Source organism: Myodes glareolus, chromosome 23 (assembly GCF_982192425.1).
Source record: "Myodes glareolus chromosome 23, mMyoGla1.1, whole genome shotgun sequence".
Classification (NCBI taxonomy): domain Eukaryota; kingdom Metazoa; phylum Chordata; class Mammalia; order Rodentia; family Cricetidae; genus Myodes; species Myodes glareolus.
The window spans coordinates 58,128,927-58,152,463 of NC_142048.1; the positions used below are offsets into that span (position 1 = coordinate 58,128,927).

At 42.7% G+C, this 23,537-nt stretch overlaps 1 protein-coding gene across 2 annotated transcripts in view; it reads right to left on the reverse strand.

Annotated features, from left to right (window-relative positions):
* Myo16 (myosin XVI) overlaps positions 1-23,537 on the reverse strand; it is a 473,090-nt gene that overhangs the window by 114,949 nt on the left and 334,604 nt on the right. For both annotated transcript variants that reach the window (XM_087900756.1, XM_087900755.1), the window contains exons 24-27: positions 17,469-17,544; positions 15,215-15,387; positions 11,779-11,859; positions 11,289-11,494 (exon numbers count right to left, since the gene is read on the reverse strand). In XM_087900756.1, coding sequence (XP_087756882.1) covers positions 11,289-11,494; positions 11,779-11,859; positions 15,215-15,387; positions 17,469-17,544 — 536 coding nt within the window. The remainder of the gene's footprint in view (positions 1-11,288; positions 11,495-11,778; positions 11,860-15,214; positions 15,388-17,468; positions 17,545-23,537) is intronic.

Sequence of the window (23,537 nt, forward strand, 5' to 3'; positions counted from 1 at the left end):
TCCAGATAAATCTGCAGGTCTGAACAACTTCAGTAGCAAATTCTCCCAAACATCTAAGAAGAATTAGCACACACTATTTTCTCCAACACTTAAACAATACACAGTGTTTTCTCTAACCCTGAAGATAGGACTCTTTGTTGGAGGAACTGTTTGACAGAGAAATAACCAATGCAAATAGACCATCAGAAAACTCAGAACTTTACTGGTTAACAAACCCAATACAATATTAGGCAAGATTTTGGAGCAAAAAGTTCAGCAAAGACACGTGGATGGTAATTGAGTCCACAGCAGATGTGAAATGACCTCAGAGATTAGGGAAATACAAAGGAAGTCACAAGACAATAATGTGTCCCTTAGTATATAAAGATGAAGACAAACTCATTTTTTTTTTTGGCTGCTAGAAGCTGCCCATATAGTTGGAAGAGCAAAATTCTTTATGTCTTTTGTCTTCTAATAAGAACAAGCTGGAATGAGAAAAGAACCTTTCCTAAGATAGTGATCTAATGTGGCTGTACAAGTTAACCACGCCCAGCGAACAGGCACCAGATACCTGGAGAGCATAGAGGAGACCTACTTCAGTGGGGTGACATTATCCTAAGGGCTGAGTGAAAACAGGAGGAGGGCGGAGTGCCAGCATTCACCTCTCTCCCCAGACACTAGGTGACCAACTGCTCCATGTCTTCCCTGTGACTACGGGCTACAGCCCAGGACAGCCAAATAAATCCTTGCTGCCTTAAGCTGTCTTTGTTAGATATTTGGTCACAGCAATGAGAAAAATAATTCATGCATTTGGGATGTTATCAGAGAGTGTTTCTTCATGGGAACCATATCCAAAGCATGACCAAAGATGAGAAGTAAACATGCAGCTGTGTGTCGCTATGCTCTGAGATGTGTAATTCAAGGGTGAGAACACACTTACTGTAAGGGTGTTGGTTTTGATGGTGGAGTATGTTTGGTTTAGAAAAGGGTTATTCCAGATGTGTATCTGTCCCAAATGCAACTCAATGGATTTATTTTTTTTCTATGTAATTTTTAAAAGATTCTTCTTGGCAATTTAATAAATGCTAGACTTGAAATGTAATGCAAGCTATCATTAATAAAAACAACTCAGCAATTCTGTCTTCCTGTATTGTTAGATCATGACTTTACCTCTGAGGAATCAATGTCATATTCTCTTTTCTCGTCTTGCGATGGCCTCGTAGAAGATCCTTCAAAACAAAGCAGATGACTTTCATCCACGCTTCCTCTGATGGGCAATGCTTGCGAATGGAACTTAAATATCGAGTGTCACACGGGAAAAGGTCACTCTGGTCCTCTCTGCATCTGCTCACTGTATGTCACCTCCACTATTTCCTACTGATTCCCTCCCTCACTTCTCTACACTGTCTTCATTTCCAGGGCTCTCTTAATAACGAGCATCTTCCTATAAATGACATTGCTTTGAGTATATTAAAAGTATTTAAATGTTTGATTGTTGTGGATTCAAGTTCTACATAGGTCTAAATAATTTAGTCATAAATGGGAGATCTTTGAAAAAAGAGAAAAGTTTACAAATATAATAATTTTATCTTGAAATAATATGGTTGTGCAAGACTGTGGATTTCTTGACAAGAACACAAATTACTTCTATTCTAAAATTAAACACTCCTAAAAGTGGGTGGCATTCATTTCTATAGTATAAATATTTACCAATTGAGCTGTCATGGATATGAGATTTTAGGCTTAAGAGGTGGAAACTCTCAGGAGAAGAGCAGAGTGTTCTGCATTTTGTGTGTTTTCTGTAAAGTGGGCCAGGTCTACTTGCATCTTTTCTAACTTAAAAATAGTCTTTTACATAAATATGAGATCAATACAACTGTCTCTTGTGATGTGATGGTTTTATTGTTAAAAATATTTTAGCTGCACAATTAATCTCCAACTTTACAGTATTCAGAGAATGTATTTAGTTCACTAAGCATGTCAAAAACCCAAGAAAGAAACAGAAAATACAGCCCCCCTTTCCATATAATAAATAAGTATGAATTCATCCTGTTTAGTTACTATGTGACCAGAAATCAGCCTCAGAGAATGGGTTCAGGATATTTGCTTGAAAATGGGAATATCGCTAAATAAACCACAGCCACAATAGCCAGGGACATTCATCCAATGAACATTATAGAGAGAAGGTTAGGACCAAAGTAAAGGCTGTAAGCTGCTCAGGAAATAATAAGTATGTCGTCATTAGGGCCTTTGCTGTGCGGTATCAGTAAGTATTGAGTTTCAAACACAAGATACAGAGCTCAACAAGGAAACAGCGCAGAACATTGTATCAGTCTCTTAACTGTAGTCCACGCTACAGGGATTTGCTGTCAACCTGTCAACCACCTTGCGACTGGAATCGAGTGGCCTTTTCCTGCTGGGAATGAGAAGACTCTAGGGGTGAAATAAGATGAGACCTCAACCCTACACCTGGCCGAGATGCCTAGCCCCACTCAGACTGAGTCAAAGACAAACAGGAGGGGAACTCATAGACAAGAACTCAGCCTGACATTCACCCCAGAGGCACCCGATAAGCAGACTTGGGATTTCAGTTCCTTTGGGACTGAGTATCTCTGCCCCCTTTAAAGTGCAGTAGTCTTTGAATTTTCAGTGGTCAAACATAGGGGATTTCTGGGAGACTACATTTTCTGGTCAGAACTTTTCTTTTCTCTCATTTTAACATTTGCGTTTATTTGGGGTGCAGAGTCCCTAATGAACTCCATCAGACATCTCTGGACGAGGCTTAGTGTGAAGAATGAAATGTGCTTACAGCCGTGAGATTAATTCAGTGATGACCTGCTGGCCACTCAAGGACTAGAGTGTAAAACCTACATTGTTTTTCCATTTTCCCAGAAGCTCTGAATTACTCAGAATGGATGGAGGGTAACTCTAGAAGATTACTATTATTTAGAACAAAATACATGGCTATTACATTTATTTGCTTACTTTGTGAGTGTATATGTGTGCTGTGTGCACGTTGTACACATGTAAGTGTGGGTGCACTTGCCTGTGCACGCATGTGTGAAGGTGAGAGATCAATTTCGGGCACCTTTCTCCACTGTTCCTCACCTTTTACTTTCAGATAAATTCTTTTGATGATCCAGAATTCACAGCTCCTCTAGACTGGCTTGTCAGTGAGCCCCAGACTCCCCACATTTTTCCTCTTTCCATAGAACATGGGTTATGGATATGTGTTTCCGTACCCAGGTTTTAATGTGGGTGCTGTAGATCCAAACCTGTTCTTCTGCTTTTACAGAAGGCACTTCACCCACTGAACCATCTCTGCAGCACAGCAAAGTATTGCCAAGGCAACTTCAAATCAATGGCTTCCTTTGATTATTATGTTTCTGGCTGTACCAGGGACTGAGCCTGGGGCCTAGGCTATGCTAGGCAACTGCTCTAATGCTGAGCTTCAGCTCTGGACTAAAGGACAATTAGTAGTTACATAATACCCACGATCTGCATATTGTGAATAATTATATACTGTCAATAATGAAGGGCTCCTGCATGGAACACAGTGACCATGACCACAAGGCTACAGCTCGTGGTGACTCTAAGTCACAATGACTTTCTGACTCAGTAAGAGTTTGGACAAGGTAAGAGTGAATGAATAAGTAATGAAGAAATGAATGATGAATGAATGAGTGAGCACTGTCCCAACGGGGTAATAAAACTTGAAAGAGTAGAAGTTGGGGTCAGAGCCAGACTGAGAGAGTGAGCATTGAAGACACTCATCATGGGGTCAGCTACAGCTCGGTGGCAGATCATCTGCAGGGCAAGCCAAGGCCTGACTCCAGCTCCGCAAAACAAGCAGCCACCATCACTGATCACCATCTATATATACTTTATAAAGGGACATACACACACACATCACATATACATTATACTATATATATATATACTCTATAAAGAGACACACATACACACATATATTATACTATATATATATACATACTTTATAAAGGGGGACACACACACATCACACATATATTATACTATATATATATACTTTATAAAGAGACACACATACACATATATTATACTATATATTATACTATATATATATACTTTATAAAGGGGGACACACACATATATTTCATTATATATAAAGTGTGTGTGCATATATATATATATACATATATATGTACTTTATTAACGGACACTTTCACAATTCTGTCTGGTTAAGAGACAAATCGATATTTGGGGTTAGCTGCCTTAGGCCAAGTTCAGACTTCCTGCCTGTGTACTCCACTGTTTACTGCCACACAGCCTGTGCCGTAACTGAGCAGGTCACACGGCTTTAGAGTCTTCAGTGCCTACTGTTGGGGCCTCCAGAGACAAGCGCTGCAGATTGTTAGTAGAGTGTAGAGGAGCTGCTGACCCACAATCCACCGCGCAGCGAACCGAGTCATAAATCAAGCACACTGGATGAGACTTACGTCGAAATGACTTTCCAACTGTTACATAAGCTTCTCTCTTGGTTTATATTTCATTGAAGAAATTAAAGGTCTTCCTTATTCCTAATTACACTAAATCTTACATAAGTACAATAGATTTGGTACAACGAATACAGTCAGATTTGGCAAAACTGCCTTGTAAGAATATGTATCATTGGCCAATCAAAACTTTCAGAGGCTTTAATACCCTCTGACCTTATAAATCTCATTTCTATTAAAGATGTGTTGAAAGGGGCTGGCATCTTCAGCCTGCCACAGGACCCTTTGAGATGGTTCCAGGACAAACTGTAACCCTAGCGACTCCACGCTTGGTTGGCCAGCTGCCGCCCTTGGCTTGGAATCCCACCAACTCGTGTTTTCTCTCAGTCCTGTCCCCACACCCTATCCTCCATCATGGCTCTGCTTCCTTTACGGCGTGGTGATGGAGGAGGGTTATCTGTCTATTGTGTTATTTTCATTGGTCAATAAAGAGACTGCCTTGGCCCCTTGATAGAACAGAAAATTAGGTAGGTGGAGTAAACAGAACAAAATGCTGGGAAGAGGGCTATGAGCCAGACGCCATGGAGCCAGCCACCAGGTCAGACATGCTGAATCTTTTCCGGTAAGCCACCACCTCGTGGTGCTACACAGATTATTAGAAATGGGTTAATATCAAGATATGAGAGTTAGTCAGGAACTAACTCTCTAGAGATAATGGGCCAGGCAGTGCTTAAATGAATACAATTTGTGTGTTGTTATTTCTGGGACTAAGCTAGCCGTGCAGGAGCCGGGTGAGGCGAAAAGCAGGCCTGCCCGCAGCTCCATCACTACAGCGTGGCTTACAGCGTGGCCTTCCATCAGCCCATGTGGCTCAGACAAGCTAAATGATTCGGGCTCTTTCCCAGCGGGATTTCTCCAGTGTCGATCTGAAAGCACAGATCTGGCATAGTACAGTCGTCCTGGGGCTCTTGTTGGACAAATCTTCCTGTTGTTTCCAAATAGCCACCTCGTCAAGCATCAGCCTCTCTCTTCAGTGATAGTGTCTTCCACTCACATAAACCACCCCTTACAGGAGCCTGCCACCCCACCACCTGGACACATACTCCAAAAGATTCTGATCCAGGAAGAGGTCAGAAACCGAGAAGAAGGAAGAGAAGAGAAGAAAGGACGTCGGGAACAGAAGAGGATCAATAAGTCTCTGGGGCTATCAAGTCATAGCACACTATAAAATGTGTATGGAACACAGCAGTAGTAGCAGCAGCAGCAGGAAGAGTATTAAATAAATCACTGAGAAAGATGGCCAGGCCAGACAAGGTAAATTCCTTAAAGACTTCTCAAAACACACCCTCTTTGTGCGCGTGCGCGTACATATGTGTGTGTTTTCCCATGTTCCTTTGGGTATGCATGAGTATGTGAGTGTGAACATATGTCTCTGTGATTGGGTTAATAAAGAAGCTGACTGGTCAATGGCTGGACAGGATAAAGGTAGACATGAGAACCAGACTAAGGACACTGGGAAGAAGAAGGGAGGAGTCTAAGGAGTTCACCAGAGGACACAGGAGATACAAGATGAGAGAGGCATAATACTAGGTGCAAGGATGTAGATTAAGGAAGATGAGTTAATTTAATTGGTAAGAGTTAGCTAGAAGTAAGCCTGAGCTATTGGCCGATCATTAATAACAATTTATAATAATAAGACTCTGAATAGTTATTTGGGAGACACTGAGAAACTCAGCCAGCAGCAAGGTGCCAGACATGTGGATGAAGTGGTGCCCTTAGATCCAGCCCAGGCAGGCTTGCCCTGGTACCAGCTTTCCTGCTCTAGTCACTTCTGTGGGAAAAAACTACTCATCCCAAATGCCTGAATGAGGAAGAAGAACAAACTTTTGTTTTGTGCCACTAAATTGGGATGGACTAACAAGGCAAGGATGGCCGAGGTAGGATATGCACACTCTTTGGTGTGTTTTATGTAGCCTTCTTGTAGGTAGGGTCTCTCATTCCATCCTGTGGGTGATGCTTCAGCCAAATTTGAGAAAATAACGGGCCCATCTTCTCCCTCCAGTTCACCAGAGGCATAGTCTGAACCCAAGCTAGTCCTAAAACCTGATTTCTGTCATGAAGCATAATGAGCTTCACAGCTGAGCTGAGCCCCAGTCAAATGGGAGAGCACTTGGCTGTTCTGAAGCACAGGGTTTGGATCGTTGGTCTTTTGGTGGTGGTGATGGTCTACAGACTAGCTTGTTGAGTGGTGACCTTTACAATAGAGCAGTGAAAAACCCCACAAACTAAGGAAACAGACAACGGTAGAGAAGGTTCTTGAAAGGGAGACTCAGATTGGTCTCTCTTGCCATAGGGAGGCACAGACCCAGGCCCCTCTTTGGGTACAAAGCAGTGACAAGAGAACCTTTCCATAAAGAGCCTGAGAGTGAAGGGGAGCACTTTAGACCACATGGAAGATGCTATGCCCCCATCTGTATGGCCTGTAAGAAGTCTGTGGAGGCATTTTCCAAATTCATGACTGATGTGGGAAGAATCAGCCCACTGGGGGTGGTACCATCCCAGGTAAATTGTTCTGTCTGTGTTGTATAAGAAAGCAACCTTAGAAAGCCATGAGAGGCAAGCCAGTAAACAGTGTTCCTCTGAGGTCTCTGCTTCAGTTTTTGTCCCGAGGTTCTTGCCTTGAGTTCCCACCCTGACTCCCCTTCATGGTGAACTGTGAGTTCTAAGACAAAATTAACCCTTTCCTCGTTAGGTTGCTTTTGGTGATGGAATTTGGTTGCAATGATAGAAAGGAAACTAAGACACCATGTCTTCCACGCAGTCCACCAAGAAGTCCTTGCCTGTGCTTATCAATCCCCCATCATGCTGTAACTCCAAAATATCAAATGTTATCCAGATTAGCAGTTCTTTACTTCCAAACTGCAAAACTGAACAACATTCTCCTTCCTTCCATCGGAGACTTTCGGGGTGAGCACAGCTTTAAGGCACGGTGAGTCTTTTGCTTTGAGAGTTTTTTGTTTTTTTGACAGTTAGGATAAGTTGGTTGTGAGCAGAAAAGAACTATTTTATGCCACAAGAAGAACACAAGAAGGTCGGCTTTGCGCAGGAAAGATGTGAGCTGCTATCTGGAGCTTCACCAGCAAATGTTTTCAATTAAATTCTACCACCAGGATTTAGTTTTCATAGCGGAGTTTCCTTGCCTGGGGTCATTCCAGGGTGCGGGTGAGCTTTTGAATATGCATGGAATATTGCACCAAGTCAGCTCATTGACAGCAGGGTTCTGATTGCATTTTCGTCAAGTTCCACCGAGATTGGTAATCTCTCTGTAGATCAATGTTTTTGTCAATTTCAGAGAGATGGTGACACACTTCTACTGAAATAAGTTAATAATGTCATTTCTGCGTAGCTACTGAAAACAAAGACAAGAAAATCACATCCCTTTCAGATAAGAAAATGTTAAAAAGAATACATAGATTAACTCATAAAGAGGATTTCCACACCCAAACTCTTTATCTATTAGAAATTCCAAAGTATTATAATTATTATTAAGCAGAATTTTTACTCTAAATTGAACATCAGTTAATTGCCTATGCCATGTCTTGCCTGAAGACATTTATTTATTAGTGTGTGTACGTGTGTGTGCACACACGTATGCATGTGTGTGTGTGTTAGGAATTGAACCTGGAGCCTTACTCATGCTAGGCAAACACCAACACTATTTATTTAGTGCCCACAAAGCTTGTCAATAAGAGACGGTCTCGGCCGAGAAGCCATTATCTTAGAGAAGCATAGACTTAAAACCTGTACTTAATTTCAAAAGGTTAATTGCATAGTCTATTTTTATTAAGGTGGCTTTGACAGAGAGATACGCAAATACGAAAGGTAAAATGAAGTAAACTTCCAATTGTAGTGAGTATAATCTGTGTATGTGGTGTGTGCACCCCACACACACAGAGTCAGACACCCGCCCTCTGCAATTCAGATGTCTGCTTGTTGTGATACTCCTTAGGAAGAAAAGCAAAGTCACCTGAAGGATCTCTGAGGGATCCCTCCCTCAACACAGACATGATTGATACCATGTTCCTGAGACATAGTCACTAAACGAACAAGCAAATGCCAGAAATGTGCTGTTTCTGTTGGTGGACGAATCCTGCCTCTTGTACCACAGAATATCTCAAACTTAGAAGAAGGCTCTCTAAGACGCTTGGCAAATTGGTGTTTGGATTGGATGGAGTATCGGTCAGCTGGAGATTTTATGTTTTCTGTACTAAGATTTAAAGGAACTGGCATTTCAAGGAAGACATCAAAACAAAACAACGATTTTCCCAAGAGATTACACTGTCTGCCCTTCACCAGCTTCAACAGTTCTGGCCAGCTGTTGGATATACCCATTCATAGAATTCACCTCAAGCCACGGAAGATGAGGAAGCTGAAGCTCAGATGTGCTGTACTAGGGATTCAGTCATGCATGCTACAGGAGATGCTTCAGAGTTAGAGAACTGACCAAATTCTAATCCACCTAGACCCACGGCCTTGAGAGACCATGGGATGCTGGAAGATGACTCCCGCATCCATAGGTCAGGACTGCCATTCAGTCTTTGGTGTTAAATCATGGATACAACCCAAAGAACCCTTGGGTTCTACCCTATGCTGGCTCTCATTCAGAAGGTTTAGGGTACATTTGGGGATCTCTTAGTTTTCAAATTACATGTGGATACTCTTGTTTTCCTTCAGATAGTATTAATCTTTCACCTATTAAAAAACTTACCTGTGGGCAGGTTTACAACTCTTCTACTCTAAGACCACTTGTACCTAATGCTACAGAAGGACTGACCTCTAACAAGCCAATTATAATGCATGAAAAATATAGAGACATTTTAAAGCTCTATACCCCTGAAGACTGATTTGATTCCTACTTAGGAAATAGGCAAAGGGGGCGAAGAGATATCCTAATGAGCAATAATCAATAATGTGCCCCACCACTCTTGTCCATGCCTCATAAAGTTCACTCCTATATCCAAGCTTAGTTCACCCCTAATTCCCAATTTTGTATTATTCCCTGTAAATTACAAGACAGTCCATAAATATAGTTATAAGCATCATTATTTCCTTTACCAAGACTAATACTGACTTCACCTGAAAGCCAGCTCTGCATGGCCTCCCTCCTGAGCTTCGATGACAGAGGGTACATGTTCAAATACAAACCCTGTCTGTTCCTTAGCTGAGCATGCACGTGTCTGCCTACTAGGCTGCGGGCATCTTCAAACCAAGATAAAGTCATAGCAAAGCACCAGACTACACGCCAGACCAAGCAAAAGCGCATTAGCACACATCTGTAAGCTAAATTAATATTCATCAACTACTTTCTTTAAAGTAGATTCATTTAGATTATTGATTTTCTGAAAATCAGACAAAGGTTTATGATTATGTAAAAACATTGTGGATCTATGGGTTGGGGAAGACGGTTGGTTGGTTCAGCTCTTGCTCTTATATTAGTTACTCTTCTGCTGCTATTATAAAATGGGTCCCGAAGGTTAGATGTCTATAATGATGGGGAATCCATGGGAACAGAAGAAGAAAGCTGAGAGACCAGATCCAACTCCACAGAAGGAAGAGAGAACAAACTGGACTAGGGAGAGGTTATAAACCCTCAAAGCCCACCAGTAGTGACACACTTCCTCCAGAAAGGCCATACCTCCTAAAGGCTTCATGACCTCCCTCAACAGTACCGTCGATTAGAGACCAGCTGCTGAGACACACGAGGCTGTGGGGGACATTTCTCGTTCAAGCGCCATCCCCCTCAAGCAGGAGGACCTGACTTCAGGTCATCAGTATCCGTGAGGAAAAGTCAGACAGCCTACAATCCTAACGCTGGGGAAGCAGGAACAGGGGTACCCCTGGGAGCTTGCTGGTCAGCTAGCCAGTCTTTCCAAACTGGTGTGTTCCATGGTCAATGTGACACTCTGTCTCAAAAAGAAAGATTGGAAAATGATGGAAGGAAGACACTCGATGTCAGTCTGTGCCTTACACACACACACACACACACACACACACACACACACACATGTAAGCAGACATATGCTCCCCTCGACACACATACACAAACACCACATATAATACTTATTGGCAAATACATAGCCCTGAACCTGGAGCAGCTTTGCGGAAGTTGTGAAGACTCTGGGCAAGCTTGCTGTGCGCAAGTGGGCTCATCCCTGCAGACACAAGGTTCTGTGAACCAACATTCCCCTCGTCAGTGCACTGCTAAGGCAATAGTGCGTCTGAGTTTAAATGATCTAATATCGGGGTCAGCAGATTTCCCTATAGGGCCAAATAATAAAAATACCTTACCTATATTTTGCACTGTGTTTGCCATTTCTGGGACCATTACCATGAAGAAATGGCCACAAACAGCACACGAACAAATGCTCCCGCTACATTCCAGCAAACCTCTGTTTACACAAATGAGGACTAATTGTTCCACCTGTGTTGTTTGGTAACCTTCCCCTAAACTGTATTTTCTTCATATGAGATAAAGGAAAAAATAGCCACATTTATACCAATTATAGTAATGAACATTAAGAAAATACTATATACTCCAATTTTATAAATTTCTATGTTCATGGAGGGGACCATATGGTTTTCAAAGTCTTGTCCTCAGTGCGTTTGGTGACTTTTTACATAAGCTCTCTCAGTCTTCCCTGCCTGCCACATTGTGTTGTTTTCCCATGACAGCAGAACCACGGAATGCTATGTTCAAAAGGAAATGGAAAGGACTGTTAAAAGGGCATCAGTGTGGCATCTCCACAGAGGGCAGAGTAACAGCTCCAGACTGACCTTGCCAGGAAGTCCTCGAAGGAAGGACGCACTGGGTACCCATAGCGGAACAGTTTCACCAGCCCCAGGACACCAAGGTACTGTAGCTGGGCAGACACGTAGAAGTGATCAAACACCCCAGGCAACTGTGAGGTGTTGGGCTTGATACAATGGATGAAGTGTGGACTGCCCCTCTGCAGCTTCCCAGTGATGTCTGCCAGAGATTTCTGTGGAAAGAGAAGAAAGGAACTGACTCCCATGAGAGACGCGGTGGGCGGGAATACAGCATGGTCTAAACAGGGGGCTCTGGATGCAATCCACAGCATATCTGTGCATTGTGCATTGGTTCAGCATGAGTATCTTATGCGTGTGTGTGTGCGCTCGTGTGTGTGCATATGTGTGAGTATGTGTGTGGCCTTTCTTCAAGGCGTTAGAAAGGGAAAACAAGATGAAACATTAGCACATCACAGCTGAAGCAAACATGGAGCTTCCGAATCTGAACGTCACTGACCGTGAGCTGTGACGTGGTGGTGACGGGGTCTCCGCGTTCCAGTCTTTGTAGGAAGGTTGAAGATCCCTTCTTTTTTAATAACTGTGTTGGGGGGGTGACAAAGAGGACAGATTTATCATATCAGCTTCTGGTTTAGAAGGAAAAATATTAGACTTTATGCTCACGTTAATGCGCTTATAGACAAATACATAAACCAGAGGCCATAAAAGTCAGGACCTTCGGTGATGTTACCTCAAGTTTGGGAAATGGGCACCTTGTGGGTAAGGTAATAGTCAGGGCTGCTAACCTTTCACCCTCTGGGGTCTTGCTTAAACCACCACTGCCTGCCCCATCTTAATTTCATAGCAAAGACTTAGACCAATACAAGAGGATCCCTCCAGTGCCCTGGTTTTTTTACAAGCTGTTCAGATTAGTTGTGAAACAGATGATTTTAGGGCAAAAAAGACACCGCTTTGCTATAATTTTGCTCTTACAGTTGTTACTTTGCTCCTCTTAACTTTAAGACAATTATCATTACACACTTGTGTGGGTTTGATGCATTCTTGAGGTTCTTCCCCCCTCCTTTATTTCTTCTTCTCAGTTGCTAAAAGGAATGTGCTTGTAAGGTGCTTATCCTTGGAAACTGGCAGAAGGCCGTGTTCTTCAATAAATAATAAAACCAGCTTTTAAAAGAAAAACATCATATGTAGCAAAGATTAAGTGATAATGGAAAAACATTTAAAAGACGGCGAAAATGGTGCTGCTGAGTGAGGAGATAAAGGGCAGGAGGTAATTAATTAAATCCCACCAGGGGTTGGAAGATGACACATTAAATTTCAAAGAACCACAAGGGTGTAGACTAACATAACTCTAAAATAATTCCTCTTAACACCGAGGAAGAAAAATTCTGATGAAACACAATTATCTGCTTGGTAGTGCTAAGAGGACAGAAGCTAATGAAATACAGTCATCTCTTCGGGACTGTGAGGACAGAAGCTCATTTCCTTCCATTAAGATGAACTATGCAGGGCAGTGATTCATTGCGGCTGACAAGGGAATGCAAAATGAAACACTTAGCCCGCATCAACCCGTTTCTACAAATTCAGTGCCAAAGTCATGTCCAGTTAAGGAATGGGTAAAATGCCAAGTTTCTGGCCCAAGGGTAGACGTACAAGGACTGGGAGAGGTTGAAGGGAAAAGCAAGGGCAGTGGGGAGCAGAGGTTGAAGGATCGTGACAATAAGACTCTACCACTGGATGTGGGCAAAGGGTCCCCTTTCTGGACAGACAGCCTGAATTACATCTCTTCTCTAATCTTTCAGGGAAAAACTGAATGGCACCCAGGCAGGTCTCAAGAACTTAATAACTGAGGTTAAAATTTATAGTTCAGAGGTGGAAGGCAATTTCTTATTGTTGATGTGCATTCTGCCTGAAAAACAAAAGGCCAGAAGCTCTGAGACCCTTGGAATCACATTCTTCCCACAGGGAGCCCTTGTCTTCTAATGTAGAGATGACTTTCCCTACCCCACAAAATGGAGTTACTGCTAAGTCTAACTCTGCAACTTGCCTAAGGGTCACTGATCCTACAGTCCACTGACTAAAGGCACATGCATGCACATGTACATACAGGGAAACACAACATGTGCATACACACATAATCACATATGTACACACACATAGGCACATATGCAGGAAGAAGCATACAGAGGCACATACATACACACTCAGGCACACACACACATGCATGCACACCCACAGGCATGGACACATACACAAATACACGTATACAGTCACACATATACATACACACAGGTACACACAAACATTCACACACACAGGTATGCTGTGCACTTATACATACAAATGCATACACACAGGCACACACATATATACACATTCACACAAACATAAACAAATACACAGACAGACACACACATATGCATTCACACAGGTACATGCACAAAAACAATGGGCATACATATAAACATTTACACAAAAGCATACCCATACATGCACATATATACATATTTATATATACACACATAGATACACATATATGTGCACATACATATATACACATGTATGTGTACACACATAGACATACACAGAAACACAATGCATATACATATGCACACATATACTCGTATACTCAGACATACTCATAAAATCCACATGTGTATACATATATCCATACAATATACATGAAGAGGTATATGCATATGTACACATACATACATCCATATATAGAAGTTCATACATATACACACTACATGCACACACACACACGTGCCCCCCCCTCAAATCTATCACTTCTCATAAAGCTCAACATTCCAAACTAAGCTTTCCCTCGAACTAGAGAGCTAAGGCATGTTTCACCTGCCTCAGAAACTGCACTTTGAAAATCAACTGTCCTCAGTCCCTTCCAAATTATGCACATCCTCTTCTATATTTTGGTAGACACAAGCAAGAAACTGGAAGGCAGTCTGCTCTTGTATTCCTAAGAAACACAGCAGTGCATATTCATTCCCAAGGCACTTGGAATAACTCTTCATGGAGGTTTTAGAAATGGAACCTTTAGTCCTAAGTCTATGTGGAAGAAACACACTAACAATTAGTGTAAAGCAAAAGCAAGTTCAAAGTCTACAAATCCACAGTGGAAACGTGCTGGTCCTGGGAGAGTAAGAGAAATGACACTTTATCATTTGCAGACTCTGAACCTTGGGAACAATCAGATCCATAGGATAAGATACTAAGTCTACTTCTTCTAATTCAATTGTCCCAAAGTTCCTTTACATTCATCCAAGAAGAAGGCTGTAAAGAGGAAAAAGAAGCAGGATGTCTCACAGACAACCAACGGTAGCACTATAAACTGTGCTCCACTGACTTGTTGTTACCCTCAACCTTTCTTTCTGTGGCTTCTCACCCACTTGAACCTTGGAAGCTACCTATCTTAGTTAGCATTAACTATTAATTTGACACAGCCTAAAGGTACCTGAAAAAAGTCTCAGTTGAGTTAACTGTCTTTATCAGTGGTCTGTGTGGGATTGTCTTACTTGGTAGAGTCCAGCCCACCGTGAGTGGTATCATTTCTTGGTCAAGTGGCCCACGTCTGTGCTGTATGAGAAACCTGGCTAAGTATGAACCACCGAGCCAGCCAGAGAGTGGGTCATCAAGCTGCGTTCCTCCACACTCTCTGCCTCAGATTCCTGCCTTGAGTTTCTGCCCTGATGTCCCTCAGAGACCAACTGAGTCATGGAACTGAGATGAAATCAGCCCTTCTCTCCCCTAAATTGTTTCTGGTCATGGTGGTTGCCACAGCAACAGAAAGGCAACCAGGCCAGCATCCTCCCTGTTAGTTCCTTCTGGTAGAATGTGGGTATCTTTCCATTGCATTAAGGCAGTGCTTTTCAGAAAGAAGAGATTGCACTAAGCAAGCGTAAGAACAATAAAACTCCTACCTTGCTAAGTTCTAGGTAATTCTTGTTTGCTCCAATCATCGCAGAGGCGGCTCTCTTACTGAGTATGGTGGGCTTGTGCCCTCGGAATTTAAATGATGGGGGGGAAGAAATGAGCGATCCCGTTGGCGACAGCTTTGACTGGAATAAATGACTGATCACAACATTTTCACTCGCTAGGAGATAAACAGATGAACATCGTAAGATGCATTAAAATCACTGCCAAATGTGAGGCTCACTCTCCATGGAAGCACTCCTCCCCCATTCTGTGCGGGCAGTGTCACTGATATTGGGCGGCAGGGACTTCTTTGTCCTGGGCTCTATGCTGGCTCCACCAGCATTTCCTTCTCCTGGCCGATGGTGACTCTCATTGTCTTTGGCTTGAGTCTTGACCAGAGCTTTCCTACCTGAGCTCTTGGCCCATGGCTCTCTAGGGAATGCACATCCCCCTGTCTGGGTGTCGGCCCTGAATCTTACCAGCTCAGATCTGACAGGCTTTTGTGTACTTGACACTATCGTAAAAACATGAGTTTTGGGCTGCAATTCCATCCCCATTGCAAGAAAATAACTACCCTATCTAGGAGACATTTCACCATGTGAACCCTGTTAGAGACGTATCTAAACACTCGTGGTGACTGGCCCTCCTCTGGTTGCATCTGTCATAAGGTGAAAGTAGTCAAAGAGCCCCTCTGAGTTCAGCTACAGTGGTGAGGTGATGCATTCTAACACCAGACTATTCAGATCTGAAGGTCTGATGTCATGAGACCTTTTGTAGGCCGAGCACAGCGACCACATGTGCCTGGATGCACTGCTGCCTGCACAGTTTTGTGTATGCTTGCATGGTCTATAGCTGCTGCCCTGTTGTGTGCCCACAGTGCCGGTTCACTGCAAGGAGGCCTTATGGTTCCTGAAGCCTGACATACCTCCTATGCTCTCTACAGAAAGCATGTACCACCTGACATACGAATCACAAATGTGCCAAAGCATTCTGTGAATTTAGTCTTCCTGCTGAGAACTAAACAATAGTCACCTATGTTTTCTTGGAACCAAATTAACTTGTTAACGAGTGTAAGCAACAGAAAAAAAATTAAAATATGGGCACCCTATAAGATAAGCCAGATTAAGACAGCCCTGGTCATCCTTTCCTCATTCTATGCAATACGTGTTCTAATATTGCAAAATACCTAAATGAAATCAAGCATTGTGATGTTTAAGCCACACTCTGTGTATCTGATCTTCATGTAGAGACCCAAAGGGAATCACCTCAGTAGTGAAAGCTGAAATAATTGCCGTGGGAGGGCCGGCACCTGCTTCCTAGCAGGTGAGAGAGGACGAGCATGTCAAGCCTCCCTTTCCTTGTGGCTTCATCACTCCCCTGCAGGGTCTCGGCCCAGAGAGCTCACAATAGCTGTGTAACTGAGAGGCCAGCAGAGAGAGTCACTGTGTAAACAGTGTGTCATGACTACGGGGACGTGACGTGAACAGGGACGTCCCGAGTCAGTGGTGACGCAGGCGTCTGATCTTCAGTTCAAAGTGTCGACCCACTTCACCAGGTCTGAAGTGTCCTTCCAGGAAAGACAGATGGCCCTGCCTCAGCCAGAGACTTAACCCTACTTTAAGAGGCTACCGGAAAATCATGAATCACCAGGACTCTACTAAGAAAGGGATTACCAGAACAGACAGAATCACACGTGTGTGATTGTGGCATGCAATTAGAATGTAGTATTACATATTGTACAGAATTATAGTTGATATGTGTACATAAAATATTAATACCCACTAAATAGGAGTCTAGATATGTGTACGTATTTATATGTATATATGTATTTATACATGTACACATTGATCAGATTTCTACTTAGTGGGCATTAATACTTCATAACTGAGCATACATAAAAATAAAATACCACTCTAATTGTGACCTGGAGTCACCTTTAGTAATGGAATTCGCCCTGTTGTGGTCTAAATCAGCTCGGGAGCCACATCCGTCTTCGTTAGTCTCCAGGGACGCGCACTTCCATATTCATGCGCTGACACAGGAAGGGTGTTTTCCTTGCCTGCCCACCAAAAGCTCAGCCAAATCTGGGTTTCTGCTGAACTCCAAATTAGGCTGTAATCAACGTCCAGTGCGGCAACATACTCGTTATCCCGAACACTAGAGAGTCAATGACGTTCCAATTGCCTTTTAGATGATAGCACAATTTATAGAAAATAACCCCAAGATCAAGAAATAAGTGTGGGGAGAAAACCGACTCACTTTTCATGACAAACAGGAGGTTCTGCGAAAGGCTGTCTTTATTTCTTTCAACTGCGCCACCAATTTCATACATTACCTGTAACGAGGCAAAAATCACAAAATCACTTCATGATAAAAGGTGACTAGAAAATCCTTTTAAGAACACTCGATTGTGTTGGATCTTTAGAGGCCCCTGCATGAGGCACCATCAGGAAGTTCACATTTCATGGAAGGGTGAAGCTGGTTGTCCTGTTGCCCATGGCCGGAACAGAACAGTGTGAGTTGGGTATCATGAGGCATTCACTGTACAGATATTGCCAAGTGTTAGCAGCTTCATCTACTCCAGAGAGACTTTTCTCAACATGGCTGGTCATGACCAAATGGGATCCTCATCAGAAAGTGGATACACACACACACACACACATACATACACACATATATATATATACACACACACATTCCTAGCATGCATGTATTTTACACAGTGGACCATGTTGTTGAACATCCCATAGTGAAAGAATCCTGGGCATGATAAAGGATCACTCAGTCCATAACTAAAATGGAGGTAAGTCAGTTTAAGCCAGAACCTGGCTTCTCTGTGCTTGCTGTGTTAGGAAGGTCAGGCATGTGACACCACACAGAGAGACCACTTTATCTTTACAAACAGCTGGGGCTTTGATGAGCCCCTTTAATGTCCACATGGTCTTTGTTGAGCCTCTATAATGTCCCCAAGTTCCAATTTAAAAATTAAGGATGATGGTAGGTACTGTCCCACGTTGCCAAGTCAATGACAGAATGCGTGGGAACATCTTTGCGGATGGCTCAAAAGTTAAGACAGAAAGGTTTACGTGCTGAGTCAGCATCTGACTGGACCTGGTTGTCGCTTGGCTGTCACTTCCTCAACCCATTTTTAGAAAATTAATGGCAGATGAACTCACCTTCTCCTGGCATAACCTCCGATGTCTCTGAGAAATAGGTGCTGCTTTGGGCTTGCTTCCCAGACTCCCTAAGCGCCCTTCCAGATCCCCGCCACATTTCTGTGAAGTTTGTGACTGCATTCCCCTCTCCCAACATCCCTCTTCCGGGCTTCACATGTTCCTGGTGCAGACACTTGGCAGTACTCCAGCACAAGGTATTTAAGCCCCACGCCTCCTGGTATTCCCCAACCCCTCCAGAGCTCTGAGGGGCTGCTTGGCTCACTTCTCCCAGGCCTTGGACCTCAGGCTGACCACAGGACCACTGACTGGCACTGGACTGCTTCCACATTCCTGACTGTGACAGCAGTGACTGGCAGCCCTTGTCCTCTGCACCCACCACCGCACGCTGAGGTTTCAGATCAGTCCTGTTTGCTCAGTTTCCCGACTCACCTCTAGGTGACATCACATCACAGTACACTCTGGAACAGTCAGAAATATTTTTGCTGGTCTTCAAGTTCCCAGCACTGTTTCTAGCTTCTCTCATTCTTAGCAGCTGACCATATTTCTTGCTTTCAGAGAAAAACTAAGATTCTCTTACATGAAAACATCTCTGGGCTCTAACTTCCTTTCCAAACAGCTCTTCATTTCATCTTCGGCATACTGTGAAGGTGGAGACCTCTGATAACCAGGATGTCCTCCCCAGGATTGGCCCTGCCTTCTGACAGCGACCAAAGCCCCTGTGTTTGTCTCCTCGGTTCCCACTTTTTAGACTTAGTAATTCATACTAGTGAAAAGTGCTACTGCTTATTATCATAATTAAAATAATAAAAGACCAAAAGTTCAGTTCTCCTTTCTACTTTCTCAGCTGAGTTTATGCCAACTCTGTTGTTAGAGGGGAATGCCATTTGCACAGAAGCCCTAGGCCTCTGGGGTATAGTTCTCTTTATTATATGGTTCTAGTCTATAATACCAGTCTATTTCCTGCATGAGAATCCGATGATTCCAAATGAAACACACACAGACACACACATTTATAAACATAGGCACGCACTCACATACATGTGCATGCATAAACAAGACTAAACTGATTTTCTGGAAACATATTTATTTTATTTCTTGTTTCTGTCATGGCTTATGTCTTCTTCTGACCTCCACGACAAGACGGCTACCATGTACCTATGTAGTGCCTACCTATTTGTTGGCCAGCTCACTCTCCACAGCAACTAGCAAATGCCTCATCTATCTGGCGCAACGACTCTTTAGGGAAATGGCAAGTGGCTTTGCTGCACTTTTTATACAGGTTTTGCCATCATGAAGTCATGAGGTTGTGGGATCTGTGAAGTTTTCACACATAATATCTTGGTTTACAGATCTAGGGTCAAGGCCGGAGCTAAAACTGAAAGTCACAATTTCCCTAATGCAGACTTTATCAGGTACATTCTCTAGAAAAAATATAACACACACACGCACACATACATATTCACACACACCAGCATTCAATGATGACTTGTTATTTATAGGTTGGAAGCATAGAGTATGTGGCTAGCAGAATTCATCTTATGGCAAGCGCTTTTGCATTAAACATTACATCACCGTGCAGGCTTCTTTTTTTTTCCTGTAAATTTATTAAGCATTTAAATCCTTTTCAGCGGGATAAGTCACATTCTATAAAGTTCCCCACCTGTAAAACTTCTGACCCAAGCCCTAAAAAGTGGATGAATCCAGTACAGATACGATTTGAGTAAGCATTTCAGTCTAAACACTGGACACTACCATAACCAGTACAGTCATACAAGGGGCCTAGCTGTTTCTTATGATTGTCAGGGCACGGATTCTCCAAACTCAGATTCAAATAATTTTTCTAATCTCAAATATGAAATCAAGTGTTTTATATGGCATATTTTATGGGATAATATATGGGATATTTTAGTGGGAAATGGTGTTAGACAGTCATCCATACCCAGAGCAGCACAACAACCTGTTATTTTGGAGATAGCATCTATGCATTTTGCAAAGGACATACAATACATGCATCTGCATACAATGTGAATGCGTATGCAGACACACAAGACACATGTTGAAATAAATTCTTTAAGGCTAAAGAATAACCAGACCCTGAATTTGGTTTCTTAATGAAGAGAGTTAATTCTATCTAACGAGTCTGCAGCTGGCATTGCACACTCCATCTAATACTGCACGGATGCTGCCGTTGTGAGCTCACAGAAGGAAGACTGCCCGAGCAGGGCCTGAACTTTAAAGAGAACAAAAAGAAAGGAAGTAAGGAAGACGCGAGGGTAGGACAGGGATCAGTTGGTAAGAAGGGGGCTGACTGCAGTGTGGAGGATGAAAAAGAGGTGCATGTGATCATAGGCCCTGTGTTCAAGTTGGAACTATCACAAATAAAGCCTAAATACAAGGTGCCCATGCACAGCCACGCTTGTGGCATGGATAGCATCTTCCTGTCTTTTAAATATTACAGCTTACTACTTTAAATTTAGGATTCCTGGAGTCCCATGATTTGGTAAGGGGTAATATAGGTAAGTTCTATGTCTTTCTGACTGGTTTCCTTCCAGGGCAGGATCCTATAATATAATCAACCCTGGGAAATTGACCAATGCAGTGAAACTAAGGAGCATTACACCAGCATGCAGCCCTGTGTGTTCAGAGTTTCCTCTGATATACCCCTTCCCATAGCTCTGTTTGTATGTCTATTCTTGGTTCTTTGTTCAGTGGAGCCCTCTGCCCGCTGCCACTGTCTGGAAGACAAAGCTTTGATATGTCCCAGGAAGCACAATCAGCTGATTCTTCCCACTTCACTCTTTACAAACCTCTTTGTAGCAACTTAACTGTTACTGTAGCAACTTAAGCATTACTGTAGCAACTTAAGCGTTGCTGTAGCAACTTAAGCGTCATTGTAGCAACTTAAGCGTCATTGTAGCAATGTAAGCGTCTTTGTAGCAACTTGAGCGCCTGAACCCGTTCTTTACACATATGACAGTAAGGTGGGCTATGCTTCTGGATCTACAAAGTATCTGTTTGGATACAAGGTCTCACTGATTCATGTTGCTGCTTAGCACTGGCGCCATCACAGGCTTGTTCCCCCCCCCCCCCCCCCCCGCTCACTTTCTCTTCCTCCCTCCCTCCTCACCCCCCCACACACAGTGAGACCTGACAGCTCTCTGCACTGTCTTCTATCCATGAACACGGTATGCCTCTCCTGTTTGGACTCTGACTTCCTGTATAATCATTTTGTGATTTTCAGGGTACTCTTTCTATATATCTTTTAGGAGCGTTTCTTATACCTATACATTTCATTGCTTTTTGTGTGCCTATGAATGCTATCCTATTTAATTTCAGTGTCCACTACTGGTTTAAGAATACAAAAAAATGTTTAAGCTTTTCTTCTATCTTTTTAAAATGTTTGTTTGCAGATTTCAGACATGAGTATTGTATTTGCATCATCTCCACCCTTCCTTTCGCCCCTCCAACTCGTCCCACGTTCTTCCCTGCACCGCCTCTCCACATTGAAGCCTCTTCTTTGCTATTGTTGTTGTCATATGTCCTGACAGAACTTCTGATTTCTGTGTGGTTTTCTTTCTTTTTAGTGGATTCCTTGGGATTCCATCCACTGATACGTATGCCATGTGTAAGCAGGAATAGGTGTTTTTTTTTTCTCTTCCAATCTATCAGGCTTTTATTTCCGTTCTTGCCTCGCTAAATTCACTAAGACCTCCAGTGAACGTTAGGCTGCAGTGGTGACAGCCAGCATCTTTGCTGGCCTCCTGATCTTAGGAGGAGAGCATCCAGTTTCCACGGTTACATAGAACATGAACAATGGGAGCTGTGCGTGCTCTTTCACGGGGTGAGCCATCTCCTCTAGGGCTGTCTTCTTGAGAATCACATATGATATCAGCAATGGACTTCTCTGCTGTGGGCTGTGGGTGCTCTTTCTGGGGCCAACACCATCTCTGCCACCACTGTTTTCTTAGAATGTTTCTTGCAAGTTGAAATTTACCAAATGCCTTTTCCACATTCATTGATACAATGACATGATTTTTCTCCTTTAGCTTATTAGTATTCTGGATTACCTTGAATTGTTTTCAAATATTGAAAGTACTTACTTTTTGGAAAACATTAACTGATCACGGTAATTATATATTTGTGTGTGTGTGTGTGTGTGTGTGTACCACAAATTGCTAAGTTCAGTTTGCTATAGTTTTTGAGTGTCTCTACAATTCTGTTTTTGAGTGATAGTTTCCTAGTGTATGTGTGTTCTAGCTTTTGTCTGGTTTTGGGATGGGGCAAACTTAGCTTTGTAAAAAAAATCAGAAAGCACTGTCTTATATTTTTTGGATCAGACTGCATGGAGTCGGTACGAATTTTCTTTTAAGCATTTGGTAGAATTCTCCAGTTAAGCCATCTGTAAGAAAGAGATTTCTTTTTTGGGAATTTTGAATTTTCAAATTCCTTTCCTTGACTGGCCTGCTGGGACGATCTACTTCGCTGGGGTGAGCTGAGGTAGCTGTGCTTTCTGAGCAACCAGTCCATGTTAGTCTAACCATCAAATCAAGTGGAGTTGCTTATGTTTCCTTTTGATCTTCTGAATGCTGGCAGGGCCCACAGAGATTCCTTCTGGCTTATTCCTGATATTGTTATTTATATCCTTTTATGGTCAACCTTACTAGAGGTTTTTCATTTTTATCCATGTGTTCAAGGGACTGTTTCTTTTTTTAAAAAAAATTATTTTGATTATTTTCAATTATGTTCAGATGAGTGTGTTTCTGCATGTGCATGCAGGAGTTCACAGAGAACAGAGGCATTGGATGCTCTGGGCCTAGAGCTACAGACGGTAGTGAGCACCTCGTGTGGGTGCTGGGGACTGAACCCAGATCCTCTGGAAGAGAAGCAAGCGCTCTTAGCTGCTCAGCCTACTCCCCAGATGACAGTTGTTTACTTCAGACTGATTTTCAGTCTATTTTTGTAAAGAAAAATTTATCATACAATATATTTTGGTCATGTTTTTCCCCTTCCTTCAACTCCTCCCTAATTCTTTCCACCTCCCCTATACCTACTTCATGATCTTTTATCCCTTTTTCTCAAAAATAAAATAAGAAACAGGCAAAAAGATCAAAACAAATCCCTCCACTTTTGAGATTAAAATTTAGATTTCAGA